Source organism: Pteropus alecto, unplaced genomic scaffold, assembly GCF_000325575.1.
Source record: "Pteropus alecto unplaced genomic scaffold, ASM32557v1 scaffold185, whole genome shotgun sequence".
Lineage (NCBI taxonomy): Eukaryota > Metazoa > Chordata > Mammalia > Chiroptera > Pteropodidae > Pteropus > Pteropus alecto.
This window is the reverse complement of record NW_006438088.1, coordinates 5,825,884-5,846,302: the sequence shown is the minus strand read 5'-3', so window position 1 is coordinate 5,846,302 and position 20,419 is coordinate 5,825,884. Positions and strand designations below refer to the sequence as shown.

General features: G+C 32.5%; 1 protein-coding gene across 1 annotated transcript in view; it reads right to left on the bottom strand.

The window, feature by feature from the left end:
* Positions 1-19,762: 19,762 nt before the first annotated feature.
* NMBR (neuromedin B receptor) overlaps positions 19,763-20,419 on the bottom strand; it is a 13,493-nt gene continuing 12,836 nt past the window's right edge. The window contains exon 3 of the mRNA XM_006915364.2: positions 19,763-20,200. Within this exon, the coding sequence (XP_006915426.1) occupies positions 19,799-20,200 (402 nt within the window). The 3' untranslated portion in view covers positions 19,763-19,798. The remainder of the gene's footprint in view (positions 20,201-20,419) is intronic.

Below are 20,419 nucleotides of genomic sequence, written 5' to 3'. Positions count from 1 at the left end.
GTTCTACAAGACTAAAACAGAATCCCAGGATCTGAGCCTGGGAGTCTCCCCTACGCTTGTCTGCACCCAGAGCATGCTATGCTATTCTTTTCGCTTCACAGCCTTAGGCAAGTATATGCTCTTTGAAGTACCAAAGTATGCTCCTTCTGTTTACCTAATCCTATGAAATTGTTACATTCACATACAATGAAATACATAAAATTTAAATGATATTTGACAAATGGATACAGCTGTGTAACCCAAACTCTTATCAAGACATAGAATATTATTTACCCCAGAATGTTCCTTCATGCCCCACCCAGTCAATCCCTAGTCCAGCAACAGAGACACCTATTGTTCGGTTTGTTTTCCCATTATAGATTAGTTTTGCCTATTGCAAAAGTTCATACGTATGGAACCATACAATATGTGTCTTTAAGTTTGCATTCTTAGCATAATCTTGGAATTCATTTTTGCATATGTCAATATGTTGTTTCTTTTTATTGATGAATATAGCATCGCATAAATATACCACAGATTGTTATCTGTTCTCCTATTGATGTATACCAAGGTTTTTTCCAGTTTGGAGCAATTCAAAATTTGGTGGTATGAGCATAATTGTAAGAGGTTTTGTTTTCACAACTTTTGGGTAAATACCAAAGAAGAAAAGTGCTGGGTCACAAGATAATTGTATGTTTAGTTTTAGAGGAAAGTGACAAAACTTTTCCAATGGCTCTTGCATTTTACATTCCCATTGGTAATATATGAGAGTTTTCTTACCCTACATTCTTACTGACATTTTATGTTACCAATCTTTTTAATTTTAGTCACTCAAGCAAATGTATAGTGGAATTTATTATAGTTTTAATATGTATTTCCTTGATGACTAATGATATTGAGTAGTTTTACATATGCTTAATGAACATTCATATATTTTTTGAAATGTCTGTTAAAATATTTTGCCCACTTTTTAATTGGATTGTTTGTCTTTTCATTGTTTAGTTATGGGAGTTTATTATATATTCTGGATGCCACTCTTTTTGTAGTTATATGTTTTACTAATATTATCATCAAGGCTGTTTTGCCTATTAATTTCTCTTATTGATAATGTCTTTTGATGAATAGAGGTGTTCAGTTTTAAAGAAGTCTAATTTATCAATTCAGTCTTCAGAATCATGAAAAATAATACATCGTTGTTTTAAACCACAAAGTTTTAGGGGTGGTTTGATATTCAATAATATATAATACTACTAGCCTATGTCCACAGACTAAAAGTAAAAAAAGGTTTAAGAAGGAGAGCACAGAACTATGTCTCATATACCCCTTAAAATTACTGTACAGAGTATAAAACAAAATATTTACTGAAATAAATATGCATCATGACTTTCTGATATATTCCCCCATCCACGCATGAATACTAAAGAATACAAATCCTTCATGAATTATGCAAAGACTAACACAGAAACTCTTAAAACCTCACAAGAATGGAGCTCCACTTTAAAATTTTGATTAGTGCTTTTTTAAAGTGCTTGCTCTTAATAATTTGCTTGACATAACCAACAACACCTCTTCAATGTGAAAAATCAGTTGACTAAAATTATGTGAACCACAAAAAAAAATTGAGACTAGAGTTATATAATTATGGTTGTCCTGGCTATAATGTAAAACAATCAATTATAAAGATTATAAGACCATCTTTTCTCTAACACACCAGGGGATAATACTTAATGATATGATAGACTCCTACTGAAGGTATTAACTAATGTCAATGAGGATTGTGATTTTTTTTCCTGAAAAGACAATTACTGTCTTTGAGTCATTTTTATTTTAATACAAAGAATTTACCATAATAAAAAACATTCTGTGCATAAATTATATTATTTTGTTTTTTAAAGTTCTATGCCTCTTAGAAAAAAGAAATAAAAAATCTTAAGAACAGAATGGCAATATAAATTTGGGGGGGGAGAAGGAAAAGATTCAATAATTTTTTCTCAAATTCGAAATCACAAAAATATACAGTCTAATTATGAGATTATCGTAGTAAGATGTGGATAAGTTTTTAAACATTATTTAAGCTAAATTGGATACTTTAAGGCTTGGTTTTCATCTTGGAAAGGTAGGCTAAGACTCGTGTTCATTCATTTATTACATCAATATTTAGTAGATACCAACTATATGTCAAATATATTGTTGAAACTCTGAAAATACAACAGTAATAACCAAATTGAAAAATTCACTACTCCATGGAGCACACTTTATAATGGGAGGGAATAGTTAATAAATAAGTGCTATATCCAGAGTTGATAGGGATCAAGAGAAAAATAAAAAGGTTAAGAAAAATAAAAATAAATAGTGCTAAGAAAAGAGCACTATTTTGCCTACAGTGTCCCAGGAAAGATCTATGTGATAGGTGATGTTTGAGGAGATACTTAAAGGGTATGAAAAAGCAATCCATTTAGCTAGCTTGAGGAAAAGTGGTCTAAGAAAAGGAAAAGAAAGGGCAATTTTATCTTCCAGGAATCCAATGAGGCTGGAGGAGAGTGACGTTAGGGAGGTGTAGCTGGCCCCAAATCAGCTAGTGTCTTTGGGCCATCATAGATTTTTGCTTTTTCTCTGATGAGAAGAAAATCCATTAGATGATTTTGAGAAGACAAATAACATAATATGATAGTTTTATAATTCACTCCGTCTGCTCCAAGGAAAAGGTCGTAGAGGCTAGGAGTGTAAGGAGCAACACCCGTTAGAACACTATACAATCCAGGTGAGAGATGAGTTTGTCTTGGGCCACAAGGGATAACATTGAAAATGAGCAATAGGTGGTTTGATAAGCAAGTCAGGGGTTCAAAAGAGAAGACTGAATTGAAGATAAAAATTTGAAGGACCATATCATATAAATGATATTTAAAGCCTCAAAAGTGGATGAAATAACTTTGTACATGGATATGGATGGAGAAGAAAGAGTTGAGGAAGATAAAGAACTACTTAAGAAACTTGGAAGTAGTGCCAGATTGTAGGTAAACCGGAAAAATGTAGTGTCCCACCAGGCAAGCAAAGAAAGTGTATTAGGAAGGAAGGAGAGAAAATCGTCTTTGTCAAACGCTGGGTTAAGTAAGATGAGGACTGAGAAATGGCCAATGGATTCATCAGTGTAAAGGTCACTGGTGACAGGAACAATTCTGGTGGCATGGTAGGAGCAAACACTTAGAGGATAGGATTGGAGTCAGCAAATATAGACAATTCTTTCCTGGACAAGAAAAGAAAATGTATTTCTTCATTAGAAAATTTTGAATGTGTTGGACCATCTTGAAAATACACACTAGATATCCCACATTTCCTGGATACGATCTGTCCAACAGGAAGAATCGATGCCATGTGAAGCAGCACTCCCGTCTCCTCTCCATTATTATCACTATTCCACCTCTTGTTTCCTAATGTATTTCTTCTCCTCTCATGTCTTTTTTGAGAAAAGAAAAAAAAAATCTTCCGTGAGTGCAAAAAGAATACATTTTTACTGTGAAAAAAGAGATAGTAGAGAATGCTAAGAGGAAAATTAGTCAAATTTTTTCCCTCAACACTTTGGATTCATTTCTCTATTATTACGCAAACTGTTTAGCAAACAAAAATCACAACAATAAAAGTTGCACTTAAAATGATGCATCCACTATTTTCTAATGATAATAAAATGCTAAAATTGTTTTATAGGTTTTCTATTATTTCATTGTGTAGATACACCATAGTTGACTTTGAAACATTCAGGTATTGGCTGGCTATTTGCCATTATACAAAACACATTTTTAATTCTTGTTCTGTAAATCTATCTGTTCTGAAAAATATTCCTTAGAGTATATATTAGAAATAGAATTTCTGGGTCAAATATGTGAACATAGGCTCTGGGTCATAATAACAATTTCAAAAAACTTTTTCTCCCAAACTATACCTATAATAGTATTAAATAATAGAGTAATTATTAATATTTTATATTTTTCATAATTTTCTCAAAATGGAATATTATGGCTATGATTTACCTACTCATTAGTATGAGTAATTTCTTTCAAATGTTAATTAACCATTCGCCTTTCTATTTTTGTGTGTAGTTCATGCGCTTTATCCAATTATCTCTAGCTTACTTTTGAGCATTTTCTCCTTTTGAAGTAGGTTAATGTCTTTATAAATTAAGAATACTAACAATCTGTCACATTTTATTTGAAATACATATTTCATATTTTTTAATTTAATTTACTTTTTTCTTTTTCTTTATTTATTTAAATTAGTTTCAAGTATACAGTACTTCGGTTAGACATTTTCTTTTTTATTTATTTGAAAGAATTTACATACAGTAAGATGCATTAATCATTTGTATGTTTGATTTTATTCAGATTCATAAAGCTTATTTCCATTTACAAATTAGATTAATATTCATGAATATTTCTGTTATTCTTTTAGTTTCAATTTCTATGTTTAGTTCTTTCATCCTTTTATAATTTATTTTGATGAAGTAGCATGAAGTGTAATCAAAATAGATTTTTTTAAACTAGCTCTTCAATACTTTCAGCAGTACATTTTAACAATCCATCTCTTTTCCCTGATTCATCTGGATTTACTTGTCATGCATTACATTACAGGATTTAGTACCATGATAGCTATTCTACTCCATTGATCTGCCAATCTAATTTTCACCCACTGATTATATAGTTTAATCATTTAAATTACATACTTAATTATTCTAGTCTTATAGTTTTATTATCTTGTAAGACTAGTCTTGATGTATTATTCTTTCTTTCCAAAAGTTTTGAAATGTTTCATATCTGCTTGTTTTTTTAAAATAAGAATGAAGTACCCATTTTTATTATAGTTTTGTACAATGACTTAAAAGCAATAACTCTAAGTCTAGTCTGCATAGGTTCAAAATCCCAGCCCAATCACATACTAGCTCGATAACCTTGGGCAAATTATGTGAATGCTCTATGCCTCAGTTTCATGTTTGTAACATGGGTATAATAATAGAACCTACTTCACAGAGTTATGACGATAGAGTGAATGATTAAGAATATGTAAATTGCTTAGAATAGTACCTGGCAACATAATATAGAATATTATACATAAATGTTTTCTATTATCATTTAGTGACAACTACTTTGCTAGGCTTTATGTGTGTTCTATCACTGAATCTCTGCTTGGGCCTACCTCTCAGGACTCTCCTCTGACTTAATGATCTTATGAAACTAATCAAGTTAAAATAATTTTGTGTGGCTGTGAGCAAACATTCTCACAGAGAAAAAAAGGAAAATCCAAGACTTATATTTCCATTTCTTTTGAAATTATTTTCATAAGTATTATCTTACTTGAGGTTACTTATTCCCTTGACTTTCCAACCTACAGGATGAGATGAAAAAGAACAAATGCTAGTGTGCATATGTATATTTAAAATCATTCTTAATTCATTTTTGTTGAAACATTACATTATTGCGTGTTTTCTGTTATGATTTTATCCAATCTATAAAATAAAATTTTAGGAATGACTCTTTGCAGCTTCTAGTTTGTCCGAAGCACACACCTATATATGCATCACATGATCTTAGTTGGTCCTTTATGATGCAGGCCCAATAAATATGTACATTTAATAAGTCACCCCCAACCCATGACAGAATGCAGATGACTCCAAAGAGCAGATTTTGAGAAATATTGCCCAAAGAAGGGACACAAAGGGAAGCATCTGGCAATATAACATTGCCTATAGTTGTGGCTCATTCCTTATGAAAAAAGAAAGTTGACAAACATCTCAGATTAAGAGAAATGTTATCAGATCACAGTGTGAAGTAGAATGAGACCAGAATTTTTAAAAAAAGATATAGACACACCTAGATATGTTGCTAGTGTTGCAAAAACAGCTGCTGAAAATCAACAGCTGCATTGTCAAACAATACCTGGAGATCACTTTTCATTCACCAAGATATAAAATCCCTTTCTCAATAACCACTTCTCTGGCGGCTATTGAGAATAAAAGAAAAAAAAAAAAAAATCCCAAGACAGTCTCCCAGGAGGAAAAGTTAAGATAGGATCTCCACACATTCTCTCTTTGAACTGTCTTTCTATAATGACCTCAAAATTCGAGATGTAGCTTCTATGTTTCTACCTCTCATGACTAAGTCCTCATTTAAGTGTGACCAATTAGAGGAAGAAAGGGAAATCATTAAATCTTCCTATACTCTAACATAAGTATGTGACATAAGAATGTCTCTTTCAAAATGCCTTCAATACATATCTAGGATCACATTCAATGATTCTACACTAATTGGGATTTTAACTCTGTAACTATCATCACCGATATGTAATCAGAATTAAACTGTCCACTTTTCCAGTTGGCCAGCAGAAATGTCTTCTCTTGCATATATTACCTCCCTCTTTCCAGTCACTTCTCTTACCATCGAGCACTTTATTGTAATAAATTCCACATGCCAGTGAGATCCATGGCATTTTAGGAACCATTCTAGGGATTAATGTTTTAGAAAGTTCAGAAAAAGTGCAAAATTCAAGTAAGAGCTATGAGAGAAGTGGGCTCCCAAAGAAGTGTTAATCATGTTTAACTTGCAACAAGTTAATATTTCCACGGTCTAACATACTTTAAGTGTATAAGTGTATAAACTTTTATAGACAGAAAATTATGCCAGGTTTCTTTTTCTAAAAATTAGTTATTATTCACTGAGTTTCTTTTATGGTTTAATATTTGCTATGCATTTTACAGACCATTCATTAGGTTCTGTTAGTAATATCCATCTTTAAATGATGCTTAAGGATGGTAGTTTTTAATACAATCGGTTATCTGAGCAGTGATAAAATGTTTTAGATAATAACATCCATCATCATCAACTCAGAGTGGGCAGGTGTTTTAATGAATGAGTTGTACGTTTCACTGACCAATTTGCTTCACTTAGGGAACGACCTCTGTAGTAACATAACTTGGAGCAAAACTTTGAAGAAATTCAAAATGGGCAAAAAAGAATAACATGAAAAGAATCCATATCTAAGAACAAAAGAAATGGAATTCAATGAACATTAAAAATCTGAAGTGTGAAAATAATTGGCTCCTAATAAGAATGAAACGGAAACAGGCTTTTGTTTTCTTAGGCAATTTAAAGACTTTTTTAATTTATTAACTATATCTGAGAATAATTTTCACCATGTAGAGCAAACAATTAGGAACCACCAATAGAGGCCATTTTAAGATTGCTGAAGTACCATTAAGGGAGCATCATAATGCAACATTTTTTTCTGACAACTGTTCTCATAAGCAGGAACCTTCCCTGACTCTTACCTATATACAATCCTATATACAATAAGCTTTTACTCTCAGTGGCTATGACTTTTCTCACCCCCAGCCTCATCTCACAGACTGGTTTAATGCCAATGGATACCATGAGGCTGTAAGCCTACTATCTGAGGATTCCAGAACTTTAGAAATGAAACAGAAAGCAGCCCAGGAGCACCACTTTGTGACAAAGCCAACTTCCAGATAGTTAAGGCACAGTGAGAATGACCTCACTAAGGGGTCAGAAGGTCCAGATTCAAATTCAGGTTCTTCCGTTTTCTCCAAGTTCAGTCTTGGAAAAAAATCACACCACCCTCTAAGCCTCAGTTTCCTCACTGTGAAGCAGTGTTACACCTAACTCATAGGATTAAAGGTGGACAATGTACGTGAAATTATCCAGCACTTAACGATAAGCAAGTACTCGAATTGTAGCTGAACCTGAACCTAAATGTTGAGGCAATTCCAGAACCCCTCATTTAATTTCTATTCACCAACATAGAGGACACTGCTTTTCCAGGACACACACAGGGTTAGTAATTATCTTTTTTGTTACACATCAAGGGCTGCAGACCCCTGGCATGTATTTCATGTGTAGTCCAGTTAGTGGTAGGAGAAGTAACTTAATGAATGTTACTGACTTGAATAAAAATAATAGCAAACACAATGTGCCAGGCACTAATCTAAGTGCCTTATCTGTATTAATTTATTTAACTCACACAATAAGATGATGAAATAAAGACTTAATTTATGTTTGTGTGCCTAAAGAATACAGGCAACAAAGAAAATAAAAGCTCTTATGTCTTAGAAATGCTTCTAAATAATAAGAAGCCTGATTCTGTGCAGCTGTTCTTTTATACATCCCCTTAGCTTCAGTTTGTTTTAAGAATACAGGGAATCACTCCAAATCCAGGATGCAGGATTCCATAGAAATGGTCCAGGTGACTGGCTGGTTAGGAAAGGTGCATAACAGGACTATAAGCTGTTGGAGCTAAAGAAGAGAAAAGGTCAACCTAATTCAATCACAATACCATTAATCAAAACAATTTTTTTCATAAATCACTGAGGATTATAAAGGATAAAGGAAAATTCTCTTCCTTCCACGTCTTACTCTTTTTACTTACTCTTCTTACTGACTTTTTTTTTGTATGCCCTAAATCAAGAAAAAATTTTTTTCACATTGATGACTAGTATGATTTTTTTTTTCTCAGATTCTATCAGATGGTTGGAAGTATTAAAAAGATCTCATTTTGAGATATCAAAGAAAGAGACAAAATAAAGACAAGCTCATTTTGAGGGCATACAGTAGCATTTGTGACATTTTCACCTTTGAAATAGCTTTCCTTCTTATTGTGTTTTTCCTCCTACACTAAACTCACAGCCTTTCTATAAATGTTTGCAAGGATTCAAAAATTTTTGCTTTAAAGTACAAATATTTTTAATTATTAAATTATCTTCCAGCAATAGAGATGGTATATTTGTACATTTTAAAACATAAGGAAACAAGTACTTCAAAACAGATGTAAGACATTCAAAGATATTCACCAGAATATACAATGATTTTTAGAAATCAACGAATTTTGAAAGGCTGTATATATTAAATTTTCTAATATGATAAGGACATAATGCTTTTCTCTCTTACAATATCTTTCTTTCCATATCAAATTCTTCAGTATATGATTATTATATTTTCAAAAGTATAAAGCTCATGTTTTCTTGTTCTCTGTTTGGCATCACATATACTAAAATTGGAACAATTCAGTTAATGTTTTCTTTTTCATTGGAATACCTTAATACAAATTCAAAAACTATGTTATTATGTTGCAATGCCTATATTTTCACATAAATTGGATTCTCTTTCATTATAAAATTAATTTTTAAAAGGGAAATCATGTTTATGCATCTCTAAGTTTACCTATTATTACTAAAGATATTTGGCAGCCATATAGTTTTAAATTATTTTTAGTGAAATATTATTTTGATGTTAAGAATAAAGTGATTTCCAATTTCTGAAGTTATTCTGTATCAATATGATATATAAGGCTATAGTTACAATTTATTTGAAATATACAATTAAGAACTTTAGGATTATGCTAAATAAGATAAAAATGGGTTATATATCACCTTACTATATTTGGACATGCAATTGTCTTTAAAATCTTGAATTTTAAAAATGATTAAGCATTTCTATGATAGAGAAATAAGGAACATTGAAGATTGAAGGAAAAAATGTTCAGACAGGAGAAAACAAAGAAGAAGGAGAAAAACTCAGCCACTGGCCTATATAAATGGCCAGTTCTAAAGAGAGATTGGTGTAAGAAAACATGACCCCAAAAAGAGGAACTGAAAGTATTTTTATGTTACTAAAGCAAAGAATTCAAGTTGGACAGAGATGAAAGAAAGTTTGGGAGAGAGGTAAATCAGAGCAGGCTTTCAGAGGCTCTATAACTATGAAGGAGTTTGAAGGTCACCCTAAGTCAGAGGTTCTCAAACTTGAGCATAAATTAAAATCACCTGGGAGGCTTGTTCAGCCAGGGCACTGAACCCCACCTCCAGAGTTTCTGATATAATAGATCTGGAGTGGAGCCTGAGAGCTTGCATTTTTAGCTAATTCCCTGAAATTGTTGATGCCTATGATCCACAATTACACTTTGAGAACCTGTGTTTTGAGTAAAATGTCTGAGGGACTTTCAACAGGGGAGAGACTTGCTCTTTAGAAAATTTACTTTTACTATCGAGTAGAAAACGGATTCAAGAGGAGGAAGTCTGAAGAATATCAAGAAGTGGTTTCTACAGCTCAGGCAAGGCAGCAGAGAATGAAGGTGGCAGTGAAGAGCTTGCAGAGATCGATGTCACAGATTGTTCTCAAGGTTCTGGCTTGACTACCTGGGTGAACGGTAGTGACGTTTTCTGCAATAACACGGACAAAAGAATCACTTTTAGGGTGAGGGCGGCGTTGGATATGTGAAAGTTGAGAGGAAAAGTTATTCTGGTAATTGTTTAATATCTACTCTTCTGTAGTGTGGAGGGAGGAAGTTGGGTTTTAGGGCTCTCCAATTCCCATGGGGTAAATACTCCCACTGTAGCTGATTGTAAGCTACCAATGTGATGTCACAGAATCAGAAAGATGTGTGCAGCAGCACCCATTGTGTAGCAATTCCACTTATAGCTACAAAGCCAAGTTCTGGGACTAGAAGTGCTACATAGCAGTTGTGGGCACAACTTAGGGACATATTAAGTTGCATGTACAACTGTAAGATTCCACTAGACAAGAAAAGCATAAGCAAGGATCTATTTGTGACACCAGATTACAGTCTAGGTGAGCCCATGGGTGACCAAGGCAGTAGGGACATGGATCTCAAGAGAGGTGGAAGGAGAAGTATGGAAAGGGGGAGGGTAGTCCTGGAAGAACAGGCAAAGTCACAATGGTTATAGCAGGGATCAGTCATCAGATAGCAAGCCCCTAGCAGCAACACAGTTGTGGTTCAAGAGGGTTCTCGTCTCCCCAGAAGACCAGCAGCTAAAATAAGGTAGTGACTTAGTATTAACAAATAGGGATAATAGATTACCTAAACAAGGACTGTGGTAGAAGGCAGGAAGGAGTCCAAGTAATAGATGAGATTCACTCAATAGAGGTAGATTTCAAAGAACATAAAAAAACTAGTTATCCAGACTGGTGTCCAAAGTCAGAGGCACACCACAGCACCACACCAGTCCTTGGACTATAATAGACTATAGGGTCGAAGATATTTAGATGGGGAGAAGGTTATACTTCCCAGCGAGGCTAAAGGAGTGTTTTAGAGGCTGGGACTCAATCAGAGTGTAGCAGTTATATCACTCATTTGCATTAGTCTCTCTCGATTATCCTGTAGAATATCTCTTCCTCACAAATTGTCACTGTCCATGGGTGACACGTGACAATTGTTACGATTGTCATGATTGATATGATACAATCATATGATTGTTTAGTTCCAAGATAGTGAAGAAAGGAACTTTCTTAAAGCTCAGTTTTTATATGTATTGCTTATGATCCCTTGTTAATAGATTCCATGTGTAGTAAATGTAATAAAAAATAATCCCTATCAAATCCTAAATACTAAGAAAGAGTTCAAGTGCTCTAAACTTAAATGCGCTAATTGGAGTAGTCAAAAATGATCACTACAACTTGTTGATTGCATAGTAAATAAAGTCAATGAAAGCAATTGCAAAATTGTCTGAATTAGTAACATCTTGTGGAGAAGAAGAAAACAGGATGATTTTTTTTTAATTTAGCACTGTTTTAGATTATGTCTGTATTGAGATATCTTGTACTCAACTAAAAAAAAAGTATCCCACTCTATTTATTGAAGTGAAACTAATCATTTCAGCTTCCTACTCATATATTTATTGCACTTACAACAAATACAAATTAATTCATTTTAAAGCAATAGACGATTTCAAAACCCCACTTGAACATATTTGTTTAAAAAAAAAAAACTATCCAAAAGAACTTTTAAAGGCCTAAGAATTTCAAAATGCTGCTATAAGGGGAAAAAATTAAGTGTTTTGTCTTCCCAACCACTTTTTTTTCCTAGTACTGTACTCTGTTATTTTTACCTAATTTATGAGACAGTTTCCTCAAAAACCATTTATTCCTCTTGATTTCTATAGTAACAAATAATAATTTCTGTGTTTCTTCATGAGCTATGATCTTGTTGAAACAAAAGAGGATTTGTGGGTCTTGCAAAATTCTTCAAGTCCTGAACAAATAGGACTGCCATCTTCTGGCATTTGTCTGAAATGACAGATAATTGTATCAGCTCTGCATCCTAACCATAAGCCCCACTCCCATATTTCCTCCTGTTATTTCTAACACAGCATAATGACATGGCACACACTCAGACAGTTCTTGGGTGACCACATCAAGTTGCAAATAAGCCTCTTGTCCCAAAGCGAAGATACCTTAATGCAAATGTTTGTTCCAAAATGTTGAAAGATGAATATACTGAAAACTGAAAGGATCAGAATCTTTCCACTTATTTCAAGAGGTTATTTAATTGTTTTAGATTCAAAAAAAACTTAAAGCATAAGCCATGCAGTTCAACAGGAAAATTCTACCAGTGATTTCTATGACAGAGTTTTTCTCTCCAAGGAAAGAACAGAAGGAGGCTAATGCAGAGGGCACATAGGATCTGGGGGCTTCCTCCCACCCTTTACAGCTGACAGCAGTGAGTTATGAGGTGTTACAGAGTAAAACAGAGTTACCGTAAGAGCTGTCCAAATAACTTATGGCATTGAATCACAACACCATCGTTGGGAGATAATTCATGTCACCAGTGAATGTTCAGTAATATGGATTTTCTCCAAAACACCATATTTAACAGGCAACACCAGTGAGAGATGAATTTAATGGCAAAGTGAATTATTTAATAGAATTGGACTACACTCCAACATGGAACAAGAGCTGATTAAAATGTATGCATAGTTGATAAAGTCATTTAAACTAACTACTGGTTGTGAGTAGCAAATAATAATCAGTCCAAAATGTTAAGATGCCAGCCAAATCAAAGATTAAAGAGAGTAAAGAGTAATCTAATTAGGATTTATATCTATTTCAACACTGACTTTTTATTATTACAGACATAACAGTAAATTAAACTTTAAATGCATAAGGCAGATATTTATTCTACCAGAATAGTTTATTGTTGCAGTATCTGTATTAGGCACAATAAATAATTACTTGAATAAATAATTTATTTATTCTAATACTGATATTACTATTTCTAAAAGAAAGTATTCCTCCATGATTAAGTCCAGTGCAGTTGTGGAATTTCAGACTCACGAAGTCAAAAGGGTTCCATGAAAACTTTCATTTATGAGTTGAAAAATTATATATAGTCTGTCCCAAATGTGAGCTCAAGTCTGTTTATCAAAATAGATTACATTATAATATGCAATGGTAGTAGTAAAATATTATGGATTCCATTTGAACAATATTACTACCACTTGTCTTAAGTAAAACTGGCTCAAAAAGACCAATATGAGGTTTTAAAGTGCTTACCCCAGATCATGCTCCTATGAGAAGAGCATGAAATATCATAGTCATTGGTTTTGGCTCCATGACCAGTGTGACATTCTGTCTCAATTTGAATCCCCAATTCTGATCCTTTCCAATTGTATCTGGTTAGTTTACCCCAACATGGCTACGGATATTTCTCTCAAGTGATAATGTTAGATTTCTCTGTACTATGTAGACTTGTTTCTTTCTCTGAAAGTTGAGTCTAAGTCAGAGCACCCTTGCTCTCTTTCCAGATCAAGACATTTCCACTTCACAGATTTCCTCAATAATAGAGCTAATTGTGCTAGTCAGAAGTTTTATACAAAGGCCATGATGAAAGTAAAGAAGTACCGAGTACAACTCTGTATACCCTATTGAATACCCTGTGGGCTCAATTTATCTTTAAATTATCTTTGGCATTCACCATCTTCTTTCTATTCCCACTTCCACCAACCTACTTCAAGTCTTCACGGTTTTTTATCTGTACTACTCTGAGCAGTAATCTCCAACCTGTTTTCTAACAACTACTCCCCTTTGCAAACCATCCGTGCTACTTTCATATTAGTTACCTGAAGGAACAAGTCTGATTAAGACATCCCTTTGCTCAAAGTCAACAATTGTCCTTAGCTTGCAACACAGAATCCAGCCGTGGTGTGCCTCTCAACTTGTGCAGTCTGACACCAATTTATCTTCCTAACTCTTGCTTCTACGATTCCATCTGGGAAGTTTATCCTCACAGGATTTTAGTTTTAACCAAAAATTATATAATTACCTTGACCTAAAATTATAGTGACATCTAGATTTTAAATGATTTATGGAAATGTTAGTAAAGGAAAGGGTATAATTATAAGATAATTTAAATAGAAATTTCTCTACTTGACACCAAAATAGTGTTCTAATAAGACTGTGGGACCTGATTCCAAAACTTTGTGATTTTTGTCTTCAAATGTGTAACTTTGCTATCCGAATTTTATTAAGTAATATTTATTAATTAAAAAGAAGCCAATATCATGTTCTAAAACTGAAGTCAATATAAAGAACTAAAAAGTATTAAAAGTGTTCAAACATTTATCTTTAGTTTCTACTCTTTATTTCATTCACTAATAATAAATTCTCCTAGAGAAATGTATCCTTCTGTCCTGTGAAGTGAGGTATGCCAGATCGTTTTATTCAAACAGTGATATACTTTATTAATATATTTCTTGGAAAACTGCCTAGAGAGAATAAAGTCCTAATTTTTAAATACTTTAGACAGGCTTATTGCAATTTAGACTGAAATTCAAAACTAATGCAGGCAAATAGATCAAGCACATCTGAAATCCAGCATGTATTTTTATATGGTCCTTGTTGATTCCAAGAGATTTATTTTGTTAAACACATAAGCAGAAATAGCACTGTTCTTGGTAATTTTCTATTTGGATAAACTTGTGTTTGTACAACAAGTTAAGAGTGTACACTAAATTCAATTTCCCATTGAATTTTATTAAGTATCTGCAAGATACCGCATAGTTGTTTGACTAAATTCTTCCTGCTTTGCCAGGAAGAAGTTTTACTCATTGAAAACTAGAAACTTAGAAAGATTAGTAAGTCCAATGGAGACATCAAGGTCATATTAAAATAATTTGTGAGTTTTTCTATTCTACTTCTGCGCTCTCATAGGACCAGCTTGACATACTATCCCTTTCTTTTATATATGCACATAAATAAACTTGTGCAAAATGTTAAAAGATGGATCACATCACCGAGGACTTACACTTTAGGGTTTGAAAAATGCAGCAGAATACCACACACTCAAAGCAAGAAGATATATTTCTAATATTCAGCAGAAAATTAGAATTTTTAAGCATGACTCATGTTTCTTGATTAAATCTTTGCAGTGTATGCAAACAATAACTTGAACGCTCAAGTATTTGATTTTCAGATTTGATTATCTGCAATGACAAAATACCTCAAATGATTATAGGTTTCCCATTTCAGACAGTTCTGTTAAGTATCATTAAATATTTTGTAAAATACTTTTTAGGTCCCTAAGTGGGTTAAATTTATATTATTCTACTATGAGGAATATTGGATAATTATTATCTGTTTATTGCCAACAAGAGAGTTAGTTCTTAGAAATAAAATTTTGGTTAAATTTTGCTGTACACTACTTCAAATACAAATTACCTGCATAGATTAAGACTTGGCTCTGTATATAAAAAAATTTCTCATTTGAAATTTTGGTAAGACACACATATAGAAAAAATAGAACTCTTAGAATAATTTTGTAAAATAATTTATAAAATAAAATGTTGTAAAATGCTGTAAGCACAGTATATAAGTAATGTTTCCTCCAATAAACATTAAAGATGCCGTTATAACCAGGCTTTCTTTAACACCCTTCTTTTTATTCTTTTATAACTTAAAAAAATGTTTTTCTATACCCAAACTGATCATATTTACTCAGTTTGCCCCCTCATTTATTTTAAAAAAGTATAAGGAAATATGCACACATGTTTTATTTATTTGAAGTTGAAATACACATACTTGTTCTATTTTAAGAGAAGACTGATGGTTGAAACATATCATTCCTCAGAAGTTTAATGGAAATATTTCCTAAGTATGCAATGAAGCCACTAATAAAATATTAATAAATGGAAAACTTATACTTGCTCAAAATTCATTAACTATTTTACAGCTCTATAGAATCATATAAAAATTTAAGACACGTTCTAACAAGCAAATAATCAAATAAAATGTTTTGATATCAAATATTTCCATTAATTTGCATTATTCTCATCTTTTTATCAAACAGCATGCACAAAATGGAGAAACAAACTTGGGGGCAGAAATTATGGTTAGAAAGATATTCACATAAGTGACTCAAAATTTAAGCTAGTATTCTTACCCTAGGAATGAAAAAAGTAAACACAGAGAACCTTTTTTCACTGTCCTCCATCATCGGGTAACCTCTACATTTTAGGGAGGAAAATGTTGATAAGCTTATTTCTATTTTCCGACGAATTATATGAATTCCAGATTCCTGGAAGTATTGACTATAGATACAATATATGAATTTAAATTCAGATAGACAAGAGTTCAACAACAAGCTCTTCCATCCTTATAGTATCTGCTTATTACCCCCAGTTTTCTCATTCATAGAACATGAATCATAATAATGCCTGAAAGCTAACATGAAGCATTCCAGTAAAGGATCTAATACAGGATCTGGCACATAATAAATGTTTAATAAATTTCATTACTATTTTATTACATGAGGAAAGATAACTTTAAAACACAATAATAAAAGCTATCTTTACTGGAAAATTACTAACATGCCAGGCACCGTATGAGTACTTTACATGTATTATCTAATTTAACCTTTATAGTATTGTTAACCCATTTTACAGATAAGACAATTATGAGAGAGCATCCTCTGGTCCACGTATTCCAAGGATACTATCATTTTGTAGTTCTTTTGAACTACTTCTAGTTTAAAGAGAAGATTGACATAAAAGAACACGTAATATCTCAATGTTAAAAATAATAATTTGGTGGTATTTCCTTCCACCAGATATTATCTTATTAGACATAATTTTTTCCTAACACTTTCTTGAATTAAGAATTCTATTAGATGGAATTATATAAATCAGGAAACCGATTACATTTTAAAGGTCTATTTCACTCTATGTTGATTTTAACAGATTTGGAGTTTGGCTTTTTTGTTCTACTCTGGCTAACATGCATAATTAGCTTGATTTGCTCCTGTAGTTTGACTTCATAAGTAAATTTAGATTTTATTTCTTTTAATTTTATTCTTTAATAAGAACAATGAAATCTTTAAATGCCCAAAAATAAATATTAACATTTCCAAAATAAATATGTAAAACAAGTATATATAAGCTAAACCTTAAATTCAATTGATGCCAAAATTTAAGCACTAATTTTAATATGAACACATCTGCATATGTGTATAAGCGAATGTTTGTGTGTGTAAGGCATGAAGTTTTGTTTGACTTGGAAAATGTATGATAAAAGTAAATATTAAATATTTGCCTTTATCATATACACATAGAGTATGTACTAATATATTAACTCTCAGACATCTATTTTTAAGAAAGAGAAATTTTGTGCAATTTATAGGACTTCTTCAAAATGAGAAATCATAGCAGTGAGTGAATTGGAATTATAACCCAGCAGTGGAGTCCAACAGCCAGATTCAAAAAAGTTTGCACAATTCTCAACCTGCTTCATTTATGAACAGAGCTGTAAGTATTGACTAAATCTCCAAAAACCAGGACTCAGCCTCAGTAAAAAGTCTGACTTTCAGTATGAACATAAATAGTGACCAGAAAGAAAATTTTTCAATGCAGTCAAAAGTTTGATAATATTGATAATATTATATAATCAGATATGTAGCTATTGCTAAAATACTTTTAAAAAAAGAAAACTGAAATTTCTAGTGTCATTGTTGATGCATTTGTGTCATTTCAAAAAACATTTTTAACAAAATATGTGTAAGTAAATTTTTTCTAAAATATTTCATCAGTAAATGTTTTTCATTCTTGAAAAATCAGATAATAGATTATGTAACAATATTATTCTCTTGAACTTTAAATTATTAGGATATCATATTTAAGATGCACATATACCTCTTAGCTTCATATATACACATGTTTATAAATTTGTATGAATATAAAACAATATATCTATATGAAACTAAAGGGATCTTGCAAGATGTATATATCTTGCAATCTTTTATATGTATATATCATCATTTTAATACCAGCAAAGAGAAAAATTCTGCATTGACTAAGGATTATCCTTGGTTCCTTAGATTTTAATAGATGAGCTTTAAAAATTATAAAATACCCAGAGTCAATATAAAATTTGTGTGTAATATTTTACACCTTTCTGTTGAATAGATCTACAACTTTCCCAAAGGTTAAAAACAACTATTCAAGACAAAAGAAAGCCACACATGATGGTGAAATAATGGGTGCATGCACCCTTCGTGTGGTATTCAGTTTTAAATCCCACCTTTCCCCAGGGCTGTGTAACCCTCTTTAAGTTTATTATCTCTGGGCCTCAGTTTCTCAATACCTAAAATAAAGATGAGACATATTTCAGAGGTGAATTTACCATGGAGTGAATAAAGTCTAAGTTCAGGGCCCTGGCAATGTGTTCATATGATCAGATATTTTTGTAGAATTTGCAACATTGTATTTTTTTTAATAGAGATATCCCCAATTGTGTTCTTCATACTCTATCAAAAGTGGATCCTTCTCTTTTTCACCTCAGGGGTTATATTGAGGATTAAGTACATGTAAAGCTTTAGGATTATGCCTAAAACACAGAAAACATTTGATTAATATTCATTATCATTATTATTATTAACTATAATAGGCAATTTGCTTCTTCCTATTGCTACATACAATTATTTCATATCTTCCATAGTATGTTAGGAGTGTTTAAGAAAGAACTTAGTATATTAACAGTTTACTTTCTACTCACATTTGGAAAGAGAAGTAGTATGAAACATAGTAATCCAAATGTTAGACTTATTAAAACATACTTAAGAAAGAGTAGCTTGTAAGACTTAATCAAGACCATATTTTTATTTTGGTGAAAAAATTCCCAAAACATTTAATCAGAGGAAATTGTGACACCACACAGAGTTAATTTGCCTTGTCAGGTGGCTGTTGCAAGAAAGAATAATTTGATAGTTGAACTCACCAGAAGTACACAAATCTTATCATAGCTATACAGAATCATCCAAATATCCAAGGATTTAACGATGTATACAAAAATGGCCATGCCAATTTCTGAGTCAAAGTTTTATAATTTGGGACAAATATGATATCTATTCTATATTCATAATATAAATCATATTCAGATGATATCTATTTTACTATTTATAATATAAATGCCTGCATACCTTTTAATCGCATACCTATGTTACAGATGTTATTTCTATAAATTATGATTAATTACACAAAGAATCACATAAATATTATTGACTTGTGGTTAGGTTAAGCACCACCATTTGAATTTTTCATTTTATTCAAACAAAAGCTATATGAACATGCACTAGGTATGAATAAAATTCACTTATATTTAAAATATTAGGATTTTAAATATTACCCTCATTGAATCATTTAGTTAATATAGGAATTATTTCCTTCTTGAAGATAAAACAAATTTAAGATAAAAACACTAATGTTAACTCTAGCAAGAGCTTAAATCCTGAAGCGATATTGATTTCTACACATATAGAATTGCTTTTTAAAACACTTTTAATGTGAGCAATATATATTTTTAATGTAATTTCAAGTCCTATTCAGAGAAAAGTGCTTGTCTTTCCTTTTCTAAGTCAAAAGTGAAATTGTTTAATGAATTAGCTGAGAAATAGTTTGAAAGAGAAAAACTGCTTAGTTTTGCTCTACTCAATATAAGTAGAAAAGTAAGTTCTTTCCAGGTAGTGAGTTGAATGGCCAAAATCACAGGGCCATTTCCTGCTTCACGCTGTGCCCATTTAGTAAAACAGAATTAGTCCCCACATTCTTAGCATTGTTTTTCAGAGATGTCATACGCACTGCAGAAGAACTGACTAAGTAGCTGGTTGATCTCTCTGGATAGGACTTCCTCCCACAACAGAGCTGGCTATTGAAATGCCTTCTGAAGCTTTCACTGAGTAGATAGAGAGCAAATGGATTGACACAGGAATTGCAAAAGCTCAGAACCCGGGCAACTAAGGTGACAAGCATGTGGCCTAGAGATGGGTCAATCTCTTTATAGTTGAAAGACCTATACATATAGAGGATGTGATTTGGAAACCAACAGAAGAAAAAGCAGCCCACGAAGACCAGCACAATTTTAGCCAGGCGTTTCCGCGTTTCCATCTGTAAATACAAAGAAATAGTTTCATTGCTTTTAAAAAAAAAAAAGCCTTCCAAGACGTTCTAATGGTCCCAGGCCCAAGTGGCAGAGAAGCTGGACATCACCAGTGAGATTTTACAGAGCTATAACATGACCCCATATTAGAGACCCCACCAATGCAGCTGCTTCTATTTCAGGCCAGTTCATGCTCCCTCTTACCCCCCCCCAGCCCCGCCCCCCCA